Source organism: Phyllobates terribilis, unplaced genomic scaffold (genome assembly GCF_046119375.1).
Source record: "Phyllobates terribilis strain yellow unplaced genomic scaffold, ASM4611937v1 Scaffold_30__1_contigs__length_15301838, whole genome shotgun sequence".
Lineage (NCBI taxonomy): Eukaryota > Metazoa > Chordata > Amphibia > Anura > Dendrobatidae > Phyllobates > Phyllobates terribilis.
The window spans coordinates 13,401,525-13,419,639 of NW_027362790.1; the positions used below are offsets into that span (position 1 = coordinate 13,401,525).

The following is an 18,115-nucleotide window of genomic DNA, read 5'->3' on the forward strand; positions in this document are numbered from 1 at the left end:
GTAGTGACAGAGTCAGATATCGGGGGCCGGTACCCCTTTTGTAGCAGGAATCCCTCAGACTAGGCCAGAATAGTGAGGACAGGTGGCGTATACCGCTCAGTCTGCATCCCCCTGGGATCCTTTTGCCTGCGGAGCTTTACTCCTCCACTCCCCTCCAGGCCTTCTTAAGTAAGGACCTTGACCGGGTAGAGACAGCCGTTAACTCTTGCCCGTTCCTCGACACAAGGCCAGAGTTCGAGGACCGTGTCCCCATCAACTGCAGGTTCACACAGAAAGCCACGTTCAGCGATGAAGATCACAATCAAAGACCTTGAACTTAAGATGGCTGGCTATTAAATATGAATTTAGTACGTGTAACCTCTAAGTGTATCCTCCACCCTCACCCACTACTAGGTTCCCCCTTACTTTGGTTCCCCCATCTCCACTTATCCCGGCTGGGGCAGCACCCTGGTGCCTTAAAGCCCCCCTACAGGTGGGAGAGATGTAGTGTTGAATGCAGAGGTGGGGTCCTGACAGCTGCACCATCCTTACCTCGAAGGAGAGATACCACACCTCAATAAAGAGATGCAGTACCCCTGTGGCGACCGAACCCTCAGGGGCGCCACACACGCCCTGGCACTTTGACTCACAGCTGGCTCTACAATTGATGCACTGCATCGCGAGAGGTCAAATTGCTAGGGTGTGCTTACAGCAGCCACTCACATACTCACATGTATGACTGAAAACCGGCGGTTCTTGTGATGAAGTCTATTTCTCTCTTCTCTTCTCTCAAACAATCCTGCTATTACATATAGACGCTCAAAAAAATTAAAATATCTTCTGGTAACAGCCACCTGGGGGGGGGGCAGCAGCTAAGGGTTTATTTGGATCCAAGGGCCCAAGCTGGGGCTGCCACCCATGTGGCTCTTGTGTGGCGTGCCCCAATATGGAGTCTACGAAAATCTTTACAAATTCAAATGGTACGAAGCAATATAAGATTACTCATACCATCACATGTACCACAGTTGGGGTGATCTACTGTGCAAAATGCCCTTGCAACAGAATATATGTAGGCCTTACATCAAGAGAACTCCGAAGAAGAACTAGAGAACGCGTCTTGGATATCAAGGCAGCAAAAGAAACTGACAATGTGGATGAGCTCAAGACATTACCGCGTCACTTTAAGAAGTTTCATAACAGTGACCCTTCTGGTCTCCAGGTGAGTGGTTTTGATAAGGTCTACCCAGGCACTAGAGGAGGTAACTGGAAAAAAATCCTGGCACAGAAGGAGGCAAGGTGGATCACTGTGTTGAACACCTTAACCCCCCATGGTCTCAATGAGACAAATAGTTTTGTTTCATTTCTTTAATATTGTTGGGTGGTTCCTAGTGGAGTGCATTGTATTATGGTCATTTTACTTTTACTTTTATATTAATTGTTTTTATTCGTTTATACTTACGTTTTCTTCTTTCCTTCTCTTCTTAGTTCTTTCGCCTGACGTTTGCTATTTTTCAGAGTTGGTCATCTTCTTGAGCGTCATCATCACCAGTGCATTTGAACCTCTTTTTATATTTTAAAGAATTTAAATATCTTCTAGTAATATATGTATAATGTCATGCATTTATGTGCCCCATGCCTTTTTGTTATATAAATATATTTTTCATCTCATCATATTTTTCACTACATATTCACTAGCACAATTGCACTGTATGGGTCATATTATATGATAGGTGTCACACTATCTAACATATATCATAGATATATAATTTTTTCATATGATATATATTCTCCTATAACATTTTCACGTTATTATCTCATATACTTTCCCTGCTAATCTGTTATTAATTTCCAGGGCAGTTCTCTTGTTAGCTAGCACTCACACACCTTTTATCTTTGCCCATGGTTTTCTTCATGCGTTCCACAGTGGAACACACACTGACTTCTCCTTTCCTAGACACAATCCTTTTTTCCTTCGTGTTCCACAGTGGAACGCACACTGATCTCTCTTTCCCCGGACATGCCTATTACATCACTTCTGCTATATGCAGTCCACCGTGAGACGCACGCCGACGCCGCCTTCCACGGAGGTGCTGCGCTCCATGGAGACGCGGCTCGCCCGAGGAGGTCACGATCGGCTCACTGCAGCATGGCGCCATGCAAATATATACATTCATAGATGTTCGAAATTGACTGCCCAGTATGGACATTTTTGATTGGCCAAATTCCCTTTAAATACTTTACATTCACATTTCAACATTACATCCTCGTCAAAGCCAGTGGCAAAACGCGCGTTGGATCCGGGAAGTTCTCAGGGGGTCAGTAATAGTTATCATCATTTCATATTGTGTGCTACCTTTTTACCTGTTGTCATGTATGTCACACATCATTTGCCATGTAATTATTTATTCTGACTATTTTCTGGTTGATAGAGACATTACTGCTAATGTCCACAGCACTGTAAACCAGATTTTTATTTACATCTAGGGTAGTATGGAGCAGTTTACTTTGCACTGAGCACTTTATATTCTCCCTCTACATACCTTACTATTTATTTATAGATTTTTTATACTGCTAATCCAGTGTAGATTATTCACTATATGACAGCATTTTTGTGGCACACTTGTAATTTATAATAAGTCTACTTTTGTACCCCCTAGCCTGACCGCTCTCTTTTTGTGTTACTTCTTCTCCCTCGTTTTGCACATACGATTTCGCATGCGGGTTGTCAAGCGTTTTTCAAGCGATTTTAGCATCACTTGGAAAAGTGCTTGACAACTTGGTCACACTATATAAATCCATGCAACCGGCATGGATTTTATATAGTGTGATCAAGTTAGTTAAAAAAAAGAATAAAAATGGTAAAAAATAAAAAACACATTATACTCACCTTCCAATGGCCCCCGGTCTCCTTATCCGATGCGACCCGTCACATGACTAAATGACGTCATGAAAGGTCCTTTTAGACCATCGCGAGCCGCCGGGGAGCCAGGACGCATCACTAAGGAGACCGGGGGCCATCAGAAGGTGAGTATAAGGTTTATTTTTTATTTTAAATTCTTTGTTTTTTAACAGGTACTATGGTACCCGGGTCTGGAGGAGAGTCATCTTCTCCAGACCCGGGTACCATCCGCACATTGAACTGCATAATATCTGCATGTGTACATGTAGCGATTCAATGCAAGTCAATGGCGGCAAAAACGCCGTGCTTGCGCAAAATAATTGGTAGTGCTGCGGATTTTTCCGCAATGATAATAAGCAGCGGAAACCTCCGCAGCATCTGCACAACACATGCGGATTATCATTGGGGAACATTGCAGACCTTCTACCAAGCGTTTAAGCGTTCCTGCGGCGAAATTGCCACTGCGGAAACGCTTAAAAAACGCATAGTGGGCACACAGCCTTACGCGGTGAAATGAGCTGCATCTGGATCTCGTTCACCTAAAGGGACTGTCAGCACAGAATGACTGTTCAAACTAAGTCCCAACTCTCGGTGCTTCATGACGGGGCCAATCATTTATACACACCTTCCCACCTGCTTATTTGCCCTCTATCCACACCCTCCTCTTCTTTGATTGACAGCTCTGGCTTCATAGAACCAGAGAAGGAAGGAGACAGAGGTAAAACAAGCAGGTGGGAAGGTGTATATAAAGGATTGGCCCACGCCGTGATCCACGGAGTGCTTGTACTTGGTTTCAACAGTCATTCTGTGCTGACAGTCCCTTTAAAATCAGTGTTTCCCAAACTCCAGTCCTCACGGCCCCCCACAGGTCATGTCTTCAGGATTTCCATAGTATTGCACAGGTGAGAGAATTCCTGATTCCTTGATGATACTTTCATCACATGTGTAATACTGAGGAAATCCTGAAAACCTGACCTGTTGGGGGCCATGAGGACTGGAGTTTGGGAAACACTGCTTTAAATGGAGCGGTGCTGCAGTTTTATTATTCAGCAATTAACAATTTCTTAAGCAATGAGAAAATGCAGTCCCTAATGATGTCCTCTGACAATAAGCGGATCACGGACAGCAGATGCATTGGGTTCTGCATTTCTTGGAGAATGGGATGGGGCAGCTTCTGTCTTCTCAGTGATACAATCAGGAAGGAGATGCAGCGTGAGACAATCCCTGTCTACATCTTTGATCTAATCATCAATACAGAGGGCTGATTGGTGAAGACAGAGGGAAAGGCTAATAAAATTATTAAAAAAAAACTTAGTTTTTCGGCTGGCACTTCCTCTGGGGTCAGTATGCCAACCTCATTGACTTCATAGCACTTGCCAGAGTGGGCAGACACGATTTTATTGCCTTTACACACGTCACCTCCACACAGGGCGATGCTGCTACGACGCCTCTGTAGTGATCAAACGTGGAGTCAAACAGCAGGGCTTTAAGAGGGCTGCCCTTTTCAATCTTGGGACTAAACACAAAAATAAGACATCCTGTTAAGGGGGATAAAGGTAAGTAACAGCGTTCAGTCCAGAGTGATGAATTCCAAAAGACAAAGTTTATTCCGCCATCACATAACGTTTCGACCTGTTATAGGTCTTTATCAAGTATATACAAAGACATACAGGGATACTGATCCCCTTTAAGGAAAATCAGTGGCCAGAACCCTTTAAATTCCCCTTAAATGGTCCAAAACTGAAACTGTGGGAACAGTATAATCCACTTAGGGTTCAGCAAACTTACAGTCAAGGGTTTGATAAAATTATCTACACCCTTGTGTCTCCAGAAAGCATAGCGGACGTTCACGTGCTGAAAATGCCGACCAGTGCTGGAGTGAGCGGAGGTCCGCAGCTTGTGACACTCCTGCTGTAGTGAAACTACAGGTCCCAGCAGACTGACGGTCTCTCATCAAGTTATGCTGGGAGCCGCAGGTGCACAAATAGTGCTAGAGGATCCATGTCAGAAATATAAGGCTGCCACTAGGGTTTCTCCCACAAATATGTAATTGGACGTGGAGCAGATCCGCACGTGGATGAGCCATATTCTCTATCTGTGAACATACTACTCCTTCACTCAGATTCTAAGTGGTTCTGCAGCGCATCTGTGCAGAGCAAGCTGTCAATCAAAATCCAGGCCGGGTTTACAGCCGTCGCCCCTGATATAGCGAGCGGTGCTGTGATCCAAGACTGTACCCGCTCCGTGCACAACGATGAGTGAAGGCCGGCGGCTGCAGGGAGGAAAGAAGTTAATTTTCTCCCGGTACCTACACTATCAATAAGGCGGCCGGGCAGCATTGTAACAATATTTATCTGCAGATTAACCCTATACCTGCAGGTACATAGCATTTTCCAAGGTGACAGGTTCCCTTTAATAAAGAGAAGATGGATAGAGCCGCATTAGTCCGTACTCACGGTGGAAGCCTCCTGACAACTTCTTGAAGAACACTTTCCACATTTGTTCCAAGCTTCCCCGACATCTAATAGAAATAAACAGAGAAATGAATTTCTTAATACAGTTTAGAACTCGGCTCCAACGAATCAGAAGAAATGAAACCTGTTTGAAGCTGACAAGCAATCAAGCCCCTCCGTAAGCCACACAGAACATGGCTACTTATGTCATCTGCAGGTGATTAAAGGAACCTGTCATGCTGAAATGGTATAAGATCTGTAGCGGGTGTTGTAGAGCAGAGAAGTTGATCAGACTGATAGACATATCTGTGGAAAGAGAGTCAGCAAAACTGGCATTTTATGCAGTGAAAAGTCCTGCTGTATGTACACTAGTCCAGTGGGCGGTCCTACTAAGTGATTGACAGTTCCCTGTATGACCATGCAGGCAAAGATAGCTGTCAATCACTAGTAGGACCGCCCACTGGACTCATCTGTACAAACAGCAGGATTCCACTGAATAAATTGATACAGGAAAAACATCTATCTTTGTAGCGTATTAGCCAGTAGATAGAAGAGTATTTAGATTTGAGAGTCCTCAGTGGTTGATACCATCTTTTCCGTTAGCCATTAAAAGGTAACAAATTGCAGGCTTTCCAGACTACTCAGGTCTCAGGTCTGCCTGATGAAGAAGCCTGAGTAGTCTGGAAAGCTTGCAATTTGTTACCATCTTTTCAGGTAGCCATTAAAGGTATCAACCACTGAGGACTCTCAAATCTAATGAATAAATTACAATTTATACTGAATCTTCTCCCACAAACCTATATATCATTCTGCTCAGTTTCTCATGGATAAAACCTGTACATCTGAATGGGGCTTTAATGTTGTTATTACAATCAGGTAAACGCAGATCACAAAATCTTTCATATGATCATTTTTTTAACACCTAAAACCCCAATGGGTCGTTCTTAGACCTGTGTAGCTTACCAAGCCCAATTTCTAAAAGTTGCAAGAGTGCTGTAAAATAGGAAGCTGCACATTTTTGCGCAAAAATGATGCATCACAAAAGTTGTTTTTTTGGGGTTTTTTTTTTTAACACCAAAAATTGATGTCAATTCCTCGCTACATTGCCCCTTTTCCAGCCACATTTTGTAGAAAAAAATAAAAAGACAAGGTACAGACAGCGGAGTTAAATTTGCCTACAGGAATGATTTTGATGTGGAGCGCATCGTACCCGGATACAGTCACTAGCGGGAACGTCAAACATCTTCTCAATTTGTTTCTCCACCCTTTCCGGATCTGCATTCTTCAAGTCTATCTAAAAGCAAAAGTATAAATACTAATTATTTATCAAAGCTGGACAACATCTAGAAACCATATAAGAAAACTGGCTTAAAATATAGTGTGAACAAGAGTTTAGGGAGAGATGTACAACTGGCACTGGCCTATAAAAGGGATTGTGTAATCGTACAAAACTAGCAAAAATGTAAAGTGCCCGGAAAACAAGGAACGTGCAATTTACCTCTTAGTAAAATCCTATGCTTTCTCAAGAACAGAGGAATTTTAATTTCATATTTTTTTTTAATCAAATCATTTTTATTGAAAAACTCCAACTACAAATATTCCATCTTTCAAGTAACATACATGACATAGTAATTCCATAGTAAAAATATGACCAAAGTATCTGAACTTCAATTCCCATAACCCACCCTAAACCCAAATCCCAACACTCCAGAGAGAACCATTTTCAGAGCAGTTCTAGAATAACGGACTATAGCATTCGTAGAAGGGGAAGAAGATAAAAAAGTGACTAACAAAGGGGTAGCAGCGTTTTAATGTTATCATTTACTGCTTGATGCCTGAGCCGGGGAGTGCACGCTGAAAACTGTTGCAGGCTGCTGTAATCACAGGACACAAGCAAACAGCATGGCATTTCCTATCAGCAGGGAGGAAGTAAAGGGCGACAGCAATGAAAGTCTCCTCCTACTCCGCTCCATATTGAAATGAATAGTGTGCATCCTGCAAATGAGATGCATACAGCAAACAATTGATTTTCCATACACAGGTTTTGAGTTGACCACTGGATATACACATGTGTATCACTAATTACCAGAACTGGAAATCGAAAAAAGAGACGAGCAAGTTTGGGGTGAATCCAGCCTTCATTACTGCACAGCCGCTCAGAGGGATCGGTACTAGGAACAGCAGGAGTGCCGGCGATGGTCACAGATTTACCTGCTGCGGGACTGAAGGAGTCTGATCGCGCTCGGCTCGAAGCTTTTTACCTGGTTTACAACAGGAATAATTGAAAGCTGTGCTTCAAAGGCCAGGAAGAAGTTTGCCACCATCTATTAGAAAATAGACAAACTTAGGATAGAAACAATATGAACATATACCCTGCTATAAGTAAGTAAAAAGCAATAGGAAATATATATAATATAGGGTACTTAGTAAACATGTTGTTTGATTCAAAAAAAGCCATCCCACCAGCACCAAGGTGTACCCAGTCAGTTATGTGAAGTATATAATAAAATACACTTTAGTACAATATTAGTATCTTGTCCCTTTAAATCTGCAGCTACTTCTGTCACCATGGTAACTGCATTCATACTCAGCCAATAGGATTGCTCGGTTTGAATTTGAAGAAAAAAAAAAAAGTCCTATATGGTCAGTTTGTTCCATCTCATCTGAGTGTGAAGACAGACACCTGCGATCAGCGAGATTATAGGTATAAGACGTGATATAATATAACGGACGGAGCCACATCCCATCACACGCACTCAGCGACCACAACTGACAGGAATCAGCACATTTATCAGAGGAGAAGTCATTATTCCCCAACACATGATAAGTGACAACTTCTAGATCTGCTGGGAACCCAACTAATCCCTGCTAGACCCTCCCCGGCCACCGCTCCATTCATTCTCTATGCAGGAGAAAGCTGAGTACAGCGCCCCCCATAGAGAATGAACGGACCGGCGGTTGAACATTTGCACTTCGCTCACTTCTATCTATAAGTGCTGTTCTGCTGATTGGGTCATAGCGGCCAAACCCACCGATCTAAGAGTCATCACCTATCCAGAGATCAGTGAGAACTTGTTCCAACTAGACATCCCCTTTAATTGAAGAGATCACATATCTAACAGCCAATCCTATTCATTCCCAATCTTCCCTGTGCCCAGTAATGCCCCTGGGTATATCGCCACTATGAGCCATTCACCAAACCCTCTGCTGACTGTTCCCCATGTTTTATAGATTTTGGATCCGTTTCTACAAGAGAAGATCTCAGCGGCCACCATGGGGATGGGTTACTCTGCCAGCGATGGAGCAGGTAGTATCCACCAGCCTGTGATATCTCACCTTCCTCCATATTCTGCTCTTACATGCGTTTCTTCAGCTTTACCCCTTCCCAACAGAACCAATTGATGTTTTTTTCTGTTTTTTCCTTGGCTTTTTCCAAGGGCTATAACTTTTTCATGTCTGTCCACATAGTGTGAGGTCTTGTTATTTTGTAGGATGAGCGGTACTTATAAATCCCACCATTCATTTACCACATAGTACTAGAAAACGGGAAAAAAAGTCCAAGTGCAGTAAAAGTGCGAGGAAAAAAAAAGCCTGACCCTGTTTATCTGGGAAGGGTTTTAACGGCGTACATAGTGTGGTGAAAATGACCTGGTAATAGGATCCTACTCCTCAGTGTGATCACAGCAACACCAAACTTCTCCAAGAGTTTTGGCAAAAGAAAAAAACTTTTTTTTATGGTGTCACCATTTTTTCTGAGACCCGTAACATTTTCATTTTTCGGGTTGATGGAGCTGTGTGGGGGCTTATTTTTTGAAGGGCAAGAGGACTTTATTGATAACATTTTGGGACACATATGACACGGTCATCGCTTCTTACAGGGTTTTCTGCAGTATTGTGGCGAACGAAAAAAATGCAATTTTGGCTTTTTGAATTTTTTTCTGTGTTCACTGATCGTTTGTTTTTTTTTATATTTGGATAGATTGTATTTCTCTGAAAGAGACCATACCACAAATGTGTATATTTTTATTATCTTTATTTTTAGTGGGAGGTGAGTTGAACGTGTGGGGTTTTAATAAATATACATATATATGTATATATATATATTTTTCACTGTATTTGTATACATTATCTGATTGCTTGTGCTATATACAGCGATACCACAGTAATGCTCCATATAGCAAAATCACGGTCTTCTTTACAGCCCAAATGAAGCTTTATGATGACAGGCACGGAGGCTTCAGCAGACCCCCGGATGTCATAGCAGTCCATCTGCGCCCTGTGATCGCGTCACAGGAGCGCCGGTGAGCGCATGGAGCGATGCGTCCCAATGCCGGCGCGCTGTTAATGCTGCTGTTAGAGATTGACAGCAGCACTGAACAGGTTAACAGTGGTGGGCAGATCTTCGCTCCACTCGCAGCTCTTAGAGGCAGGTCCTGGTTGTTTGTCACAGCCATTATCTGCCATGTACGGGGCGAGCTGACTCTGCTCCATACACCCGCTACTGACTTATACCAGACATGTACGGCAGATGTTGGTAAGGAGTTAAAGCGGTTGTCCAGCTTTGCGGCCATTTGTTTTTTTTACTTTAATGCAAGTATTTGGGGCTAAAATTGATTTCTGTTATTGAGTTTCATGAAAAATGTTGCCTTCTGTAGCATCTGTGCTGCACTGTCTATTCCTGGCTGCAAAATTAGCTAACTGAGAATCTATCAGTGAGCTCCTTCTGACAGTCTTAAGGGAGAGGTTGTAGATCTTTCATCTGTTTTTTCTCCTGAGTGCCTTTTAGCTGATCTATGCCCAAAGAAAACATGAAACTTGAATGTGCAGGGAAGCAATAAGTCTGTAATAACCAGTGAAAAATGAAACCTAAATGTAAAAAATTACTTTTAGTAGTAAATACATGGACATAAGAAAATACACACTGCTCAAAAAAATAAAGGGAACACCTAAACAACAGAATATAACTCCAAATAAATCAAACTTCTCTGAAATCAAACTGTCCACTTAGGAAACAACACTGATTAACAATCAATTTCACATGCTGTTGTGCAAATGGAATAGACAATAGATGGAAATTATTGGCAATTATCAAGACACACTCAAAGGAGTGGTTCTGCAGGTGGGGACCACAGACCACATCTCAGTATCAATGCTTTCTGGCTGATGTTTTGGTCAATTTTGAATGTTGGTTGTGCTTTCACACTCGTGGTAGGATGAGACGGACTCTACAACCCACAGAAGTTGCTCAGGTAGTGCAGCTCATCCAGGATGGCACATCAATGCGAGCTGTGGGAAGAAGGTTTGCTGTGTCTGTCAGCGTAGCGTCCAGAGGCTGGAGGCGTTACCAGGAGACAGGCCAGTACACCAGGAGACGTGGAGGGGGCCGTAGGATGGCAACAACCCAGCAGCAGGACCGCTACCCCCGCCTTTGTGCAAGAAGGAACAGGAGGAGCACTGCCAGAGCCCTGCAAAATGACCTCCAACAGACCACAAATGTGCATGTGTCTGCACAAACGGTTAGAAACTGACTCCATGAGGGTGGTATGAGGGCCCAACGTCCACAGATGGGGGTTGTGCTCACAACCCAACACCGTGCAGGACGCTTGGCATTTGCCACAGAACACCAGGATAGGCAAAGTCGCCACTGGCTCCCTGTGCTCTTTACAGATGAAAGCAGGGTCACACTGAGCACATGTGACAGACGTGACAGAGTCTGGAGACGCCGTGGAGAGCGATCTCCTGCCTGCAACATCCTTCAGCATAACCGGTTTGGCAGTGGGTTAGTAATAGTGTGAGGTGGCATTTCTTTGGAGGGCCGCACAGCCCTCCATCTGCTCGCCGGAGGTAGCCTGACTGCCATTAGGTACAGAGATGAGATCCTCAGGCCCCTTGTGAGACCATATGCTGGTGCGGTTGGCACTGGGTTCATCCTAATGCAGAACAATGTCAGACCTCATGTGGCTGGAGTGTGTCAGCCTCATTTTGACTTGTTTTAAGGACATTACATCAAAGTTGGATAAGCCTGTAGTGTGTTTTCCACTTTAATTTTGGGGGTGACTCCAAATCCAGGCCTCCATTGGTTAATAAATTTGATTTCCATTGATGATTTTGTATGAACATTTGCTAAAGAAGAACTGCGCCCAGCGGAGCCAAGCTGAAGGAAGAGAATGGACTTGATCTGTCTTCAGACATTTTTTCAAGTTGCCCCTCAGGAAGGGGCCAGTTCACTTTTTAGCTGGGTTAAAATACACTGCTCAAAAAAATAAAGGGAACACTCATCCTAGATCTGAATGAATGAAATCTTCTCATTGAATACTTTGTTCTGTACAAAGTTGAATGTGCTGACAACAAAATCACACAAAAATCATCAATGGAAATCAAATTTATTAACCAATGGAGGCCTGGATTTGGAGTCACCCCCAAAATTAAAGTGGAAAAACACACTACAGGCTGATCCAACATTGATGTAATGTCCTTAAAACAAGTCAAAATGAGGCTCAGTATTGTGTGTGGCCTCCACATGCCTGTATGACCTCCCTACACCGCCTGGGCATGCTCCTGCTGAGGTTGCGGATGGTCTCCTGTGGGATCTCCTCCCAGACCTGGACTAAAGCATCCGCCAACTCCTGGACAGTCTGTGGTGCAATGTGATGTTGGTGGATGGAGCGAGACATGATGTCCCAGATGTGCTCAATCGGATTCAGCTCTGGGGAACAGGCGGGCCAGTCCATAGCTTCAAAGCCTTCATCTTGCAGGAACTGCTGACACACTCCAGCCACATGAGGTCTGGCATTGTCCTGCATTAGGAGGAACCCAGGGCCCACTGCACCAGCATATTGTCTCACAAGGGGCCTGAGGATCTCATCTCGGTACTTAATGGCAGTCAGGCTACCTCTGGCGAGGACATGGAGGGCTGTGCAGCCCTCCAAAGAAATGCCACTCCACACCATTACTGACCCACTGCCAAACCGGTCGTGCTGAAGGATGCTGCAGGCAGCAGATCACTCTCCACGGTGTCTCCAGACTCCGTCACGTCTGTCACATGTGCTCAGTGTGAACCTGCTTTCATCTGTGAAGAGCACAGGGAGCCAGTGGTGAGTTTGCCAATTCTGGTGTTCTGTGGCAAATGCCAAGCGTCCTGCACAGTGTTGGGCTGTGAGCACAACCCCCATCTGTGGATGTCGGGCCCTCATACCACCCTCATGGAGTCAATTCTAACCGTTTGTGCAGACACATGCACAGTTGTGGCCTGCTGGAGGTCATTATGCAGGGCTCTGGCAGTGCTCCTCCTGTTGCTTCTTGCACAAAAGCGGAGGTAGCGGTCCTGCTGCTGGGTTGTTGCCCTCCTACGGCCCCCTCCACGTCTCCTGGTGTACTGGCCTGTCTCCTGGTAGCGTCTCCAGCCTCTGGACACTACGCTGACAGACACAGCAAACCTCCTTGCCACAGCTCTCACAGATGTGCCATCCTGGATGACCTGCACTACCTGAGCATCTTCTGTGGGTTGTAGAGTCCGTCTCATGCTACCACGAGTGTGAAAGCACAACCAACATTGAAAAGTGACCAAAACATCAGCCAGAAAGCACTGGTACTGAGATGTGGTCTGTGATCCCCACCTGCAGAACCACTCCTTTATTGAGGATATCTTGATAATTGCCAATAATTTCCATCTATTGTCTATTCCATTTGCACAACAGCATGTGAAATTGATTGTTAATCAGTGTTGTTTCCTAAGTGGACAGTTTGATTTCAGAGAAGTTTGATTTACTTGGAGTTATATTCTGTTGTTTAAGTGTTCCCTTTATTTTTTTGAGCAGTGTATATAAAAAAAAAAATTACTGCAGCTTTAATGCTATTTATTACGTCTCACCAGTAAGAACATGGCATAAGCGTAATTTAAAGGAACAGGAGGACATTATTCACTCCAGTTTCCTGCGGCCCCTCGGGAGTATAGGTTGCTGCACAGTAGTCCGCATTCTGCGTAAAACAGGAAAAAACACTTTTCCTTAGTGGGATGAGGGCAGCACGGTGGTCAGTAGTGGCACTCTGTCAGTTGAGCATTGCTCCTAATATCTGGTTGTGTTTCCTGAGAAGAGGGGACCCACCAAAGAGGAGACCCACCAAAGAGGAGTTCCACCGAAGAGGAGTTCCACCAAAGAGGAGTTCCACCAAAGAGGAGTCCCACCGAAGAGGAGTCCCACCGAAGAGGAGTCCCACCGAAGAGGAGACCCACCGAAGAGGAGACCCACTGAAGAGGAGACCCACTGAAGAGGAGACCCACCGAAGAGGAGACCCACCGAAGAGGAGTCCCACCGAAGAGGAGACCCACCGAAGAGGAGACCCACCGAAGAGAGACGAAGAGGAGTCCCACCGAAGAGGAGACCCACCGAAGAGGAGACCCACCGAAGAGGAGTCCCACTGAAGAGGAGTCCCACCGAAGAGGAGACCCACCGAAGAGGAGACCCACCAAAGAGGAGTCCCACCGAAGAGGAGTCCCACCGAAGAGGAGACCCACCGAAGAGGAGACCCACTGAAGAGGAGTCCCACCGAAGAGGAGTCACACCGAAGAGGAGACCCACCGAAGAGGAGTCCCACCGAAGAGGAGTCCCACCGAAGAGGAGACCCACCGAAGAGGAGACCCACCGAAGAGAAGTCCCACCGCAGAGGACACCCACCGAAGAGGAGTCCCACCGAAGAGGAGTCCCACCGAAGAGGAGTCCCACCGAAGAGGAGACCCACCGAAGAGGAGTCCCACCGAAGAGGAGACCCACCGAAGAGGAGACCCACCGAAGAGGAGACCGAAGAGAAGTCCCAACGAAGAGGAGACCCACCAAAGAGGAGTCCCACCGAAGAGGAGTCCCACCGAAGAGGAGTCCCACCGAAGAGGAGACCCACCGAAGAGGAGTCCCACCAAAGAGGAGACCGAAGAGGAGTCCCACCGAAGAGGAGACCCACCGAAGAGGAGACCCACCGAAGAGGAGTCCCACCGAAGAGGAGACCCACCGAAGAGGAGACCCACTGAAGAGAGACGAAGAAGAGTCCCACCGAAGAGGAGTCCCACCGAAGAGGAGACCCACCGAAGAGGAGACCCACCGAAGAGAGACGAAGAGAAGTCCCACCGAAGAGGAAACCCACCGAAGAGGAGACCCACCGAAGAGGAGTCCCACCGAAGAGGAGTCCCACCGAAGAGGAGACCCACCGAAGAGGAGACCCACCAAAGAGGAGTCCCACCGAAGAGGAGTCCCACCGAAGAGGAGACCCACCGAAGAGGAGACCCACCGAAGAGGAGTCCCACCGAAGAGGAGTCCCACCGAAGAGGAGACCCACCGAAGAGGAGACCCAACGAAGAGGAGTCCCACCGAAGAGGAGACCCACCGAAGAGGAGACCCAACGAAGAGGAGTCCCACCGAAGAGGAGTCCCACCGAAGAGGAGACCCACCGAAGAGGAGACCCACCGAAGAGGAGTCCCACCGAAGAGGAGACCCACCGAAGAGGAGACCCACCGAAGAGGAGTCCCACCGAAGAGGAGACCGAAGAGGAGTCCCACCGAAGAGGAGTCCCACCGAAGAGGAGACCCACCGAAGAGGAGACCCACCGAAGAGGAGTCCCACCGAAGAGGAGACCCACCGAAGAGGAGACCCACCGAAGAGAGACGAAGAGGAGTCCCACCGAAGAGGAGTCCCACCGAAGAGGAGACCCACCGAAGAGGAGACCCACCGAAGAGAGACGAAGAGGAGACCCACCAAAGAGGAGACCCACCGAAGAGGATTCCCACCGAAGAGGAGTCCCACCGAAGAGGAGACCCACCGAAGAGGAGACCCACCGAAGAGGAGTCCCACCGAAGTGGAAACCCACCAAAGAGGAGACCCACCGAAGAGGAGTCCCACCGAAGAGGAGTCCCACCGAAGAGGAGACCCACCGAAGAGGAGTCACACCGAAGAGGAGTCCCACCGAAGAGGAGACCCACCGAAGAGGAGACCCACCGAAGAGGAGTCCCACCGAAGAGGAAACCCACCGAAGAGGAGACCCACCAAAGAGGAGTCCCACCGAAGAGGAGTCCCACCGAAGAGGAGACCCACCGAAGAGGAGACCCACCAAAGAGGAGTCCCACCGAAGAGGAGTCCCACCGAAGAGGAGACCCACCGAAGAGGAGTCCCACCGAAGAGGAGTCCCACCGAAGAGGAGACCGAAGAGAAGTCCCACCGAAGAGGAGTCCCACCGAAGAGGAGTCCCACCGAAGAGGAGACCCACCGAAGAGGAGACCCACCGAAGAGGAGACCGAAGAGGAGTCCCACCGAAGAGGAGTCCCACCGAAGAGGAGACCCACCGAAGAGGAGACCCACCGAAGAGGAGTTCCACCGAAGAGGAGACCCACCAAAGAGGAGTCCCACCGAAGAGGAGTCCCACCGAAGAGGAGACCGAAGAGGAGTCCCACCGAAGAGGAGTCCCACCGAAGAGGAGTCCCACCGAAGAGGAGACCCACCGAAGAGGAGTCCCACCGAAGAGGAGTCCCACCGAAGAGGAGACCCACCGAATAGGAGACCCACCAAAGAGGAGACCCACCGAAGAGGAGACCCACCGAAGAGGAAACCCACCGAAGAGGAGACCCACCAAAGAGGAGTCCCACCGAAGAGGAGTCCCACCGAAGAGGAGACCCACCAAAGAGGAGACCCACCGAAGAGGAGTCCCACCGAAGAGGAGTCCCACCAAAGAGGAGTCCCACCGAAGAGGAGACCGAAGAGAAGTCCCACCGAAAAGGAGTCCCACCGAAGAGGAGTCCCACCGAAGAGGAGACCCACCGAAGAGGAGACCCACCGAAGAGGAGTCCCACCGAAGAGGAGTCCCACCGAAGAGGAGACCGAAGAGGAGTCCCACCGAAGAGGAGTCCCACCGAAGAGGAGACCCACCGAAGAGGAGACCCACCGAAGAGGAGAGCCACCGAAGAGGAGTCCCACCGAAGAGGAGACCGAAGAGGAGTCCCATCGAAGAGGAGACCCACCGAAGAGGAGACCGAAGAGGAGTCCCACCGAAGAGGAGTCCCACCGAAGAGGAGTCCCACCGAAGAGGAGACCCACCGAAGAGGAGTCCCACCGAAGAGGAGACCCACCGAAGAGGAGTCCCACCGAAGAGGAGACCCACCGAAGAGGAGTCCCACCAAAGAGGAGTCCCACTGAAGAGGAGTCCCACCGAAGAGGAGACCCACCGAAGAGGAGTCCCACCGAAGAGGAGTCCCACCGAAGAGGAGACCCACCGAAGAGGAGACCCACCGAAGAGGAGACTGAAGAGGAGACCCACCGAAGAGGAGTCCCACCGACGAGGAGTCCCACCGAAGAGGAGTCCCACCGAAGAGGAGACCCACCGAAGAGGAGACCCACCGAAGAGGAGACCGAAGAGGAGTCCCACCGAAGAGGAGACCCACCGAAGAGGAGACCGAAGAGGAGTCCCACCGAAGAGGAGACCCACCGAAGAGGAGTCCCACCGAAGAGGAGTCCCACCGAAGAGGAGTCCCACCGAAGAGGAGACCCACCGAAGAGGAGACCGAAGAGGAGTCCCACAGAAGAGGAGACCCACCGAAGAGGAGTCCCACCGAAGAGGAGACCCACCGAAGAGGAGACCCACCGAAGAGGAGTCCCACCGAAGAGGAGTCCCACCAAAGAGGAGACAGAAGAGGAGTCCCACCGAAGAGGAGACCCACCGAAGAGGAGACCCACCGAAGAGGAGTCCCACTGAAGAGGAGTCCCACCGAAGAGGAGACCCACCGAAGAGGAGTCCCACCGAAGAGGAGACCGAAGAGGAGTCCCACCAAAGAGGAGACCCACCGAAGAGGAGACCCACCGAAGAGGAGACCGAATAGGAGTCCCACCGAAGAGGAGTCCCACCGAAGAGGAGTCCCACCGAAGAGGAGACCCACCGAAGAGGAGACCCACCGAAGAGGAGTCCCACCGAAAGGAGACCCACCGAAGAGGAGTCCCACCGAAGAGGAGTCCCACCGAAGAGGAGACCGAAGAGGACAGAACTGCACCTTAAGATCCCTAGGGGGAAAGGGATGGCCAAAGGCCAGAAAAGACAACAATCGATCCTACAACAAAAAGGAAGAAACAGAACCAGAACAACGTCCGCCATTACATCAACCGGTATTTGAGAGGAAAGAGGAACATCATGTGGACCATCCTGCTGGGACCTCTCTGCCGATAACATCATACGGCAATACCGACTGGTAAATATAAATCCACCAAAGTAATCATAGCAGGATAGTAGTTATATAGTGGTAGTATATGAGTATTAGTGTAATTTGAGTAATAATACTAGTGATAATAGTAAGAAAGTAATAAAATAACAATAGTAATAGTAGTAGGTAGAATAGCAGTGTGATCCAGGGTTCTAGGACTGATCGCCTTTTCTCGGGGTCAAGAAGGAATTTTTCCGCTGTGACACAAATTGGCTGAAGGTGTCCTGAGGTTTTTGTCTTCATTTGGATCAACACTCTAGGTATAGGGTAGTATTAGTAGCAATAGGAAAGAAGAATAATACCGTAATAAGACATCAGGTTATTATTATTAATAAATATAAACTAGTTATATCTATAGAAAGAACAAAGAGTAAATAAAAATAATTATAGACGTAGTTCAATCAATACTGTAATATTAAATAGTTATAGAAAAGTTAGAGTAGTACTTTAATAAGAAAGCAGGACATAAGACAAAATATATAAAAAACTATATTAAAAACAACTGTAGTAGTACATTTAGTACAGTAATAGTAATTACATAACTAGTAACATAAT

General features: G+C 47.3%; 1 protein-coding gene across 1 annotated transcript in view; it reads left to right on the forward strand.

Moving 5' to 3' along the window:
- Window positions 1-1,512, forward strand: part of LOC141178799 (microtubule-associated serine/threonine-protein kinase 3-like) — a 41,832-nt gene extending 40,320 nt beyond the window's left edge. Inside the window, exons 11-12 of the mRNA XM_073660637.1 lie at window positions 1,005-1,198; window positions 1,465-1,512. Of these exons, the coding sequence (XP_073516738.1) occupies window positions 1,005-1,198; window positions 1,465-1,512 (242 nt within the window). The remainder of the gene's footprint in view (window positions 1-1,004; window positions 1,199-1,464) is intronic.
- The last annotated feature ends 16,603 nt before the right edge of the window (window positions 1,513-18,115 follow it).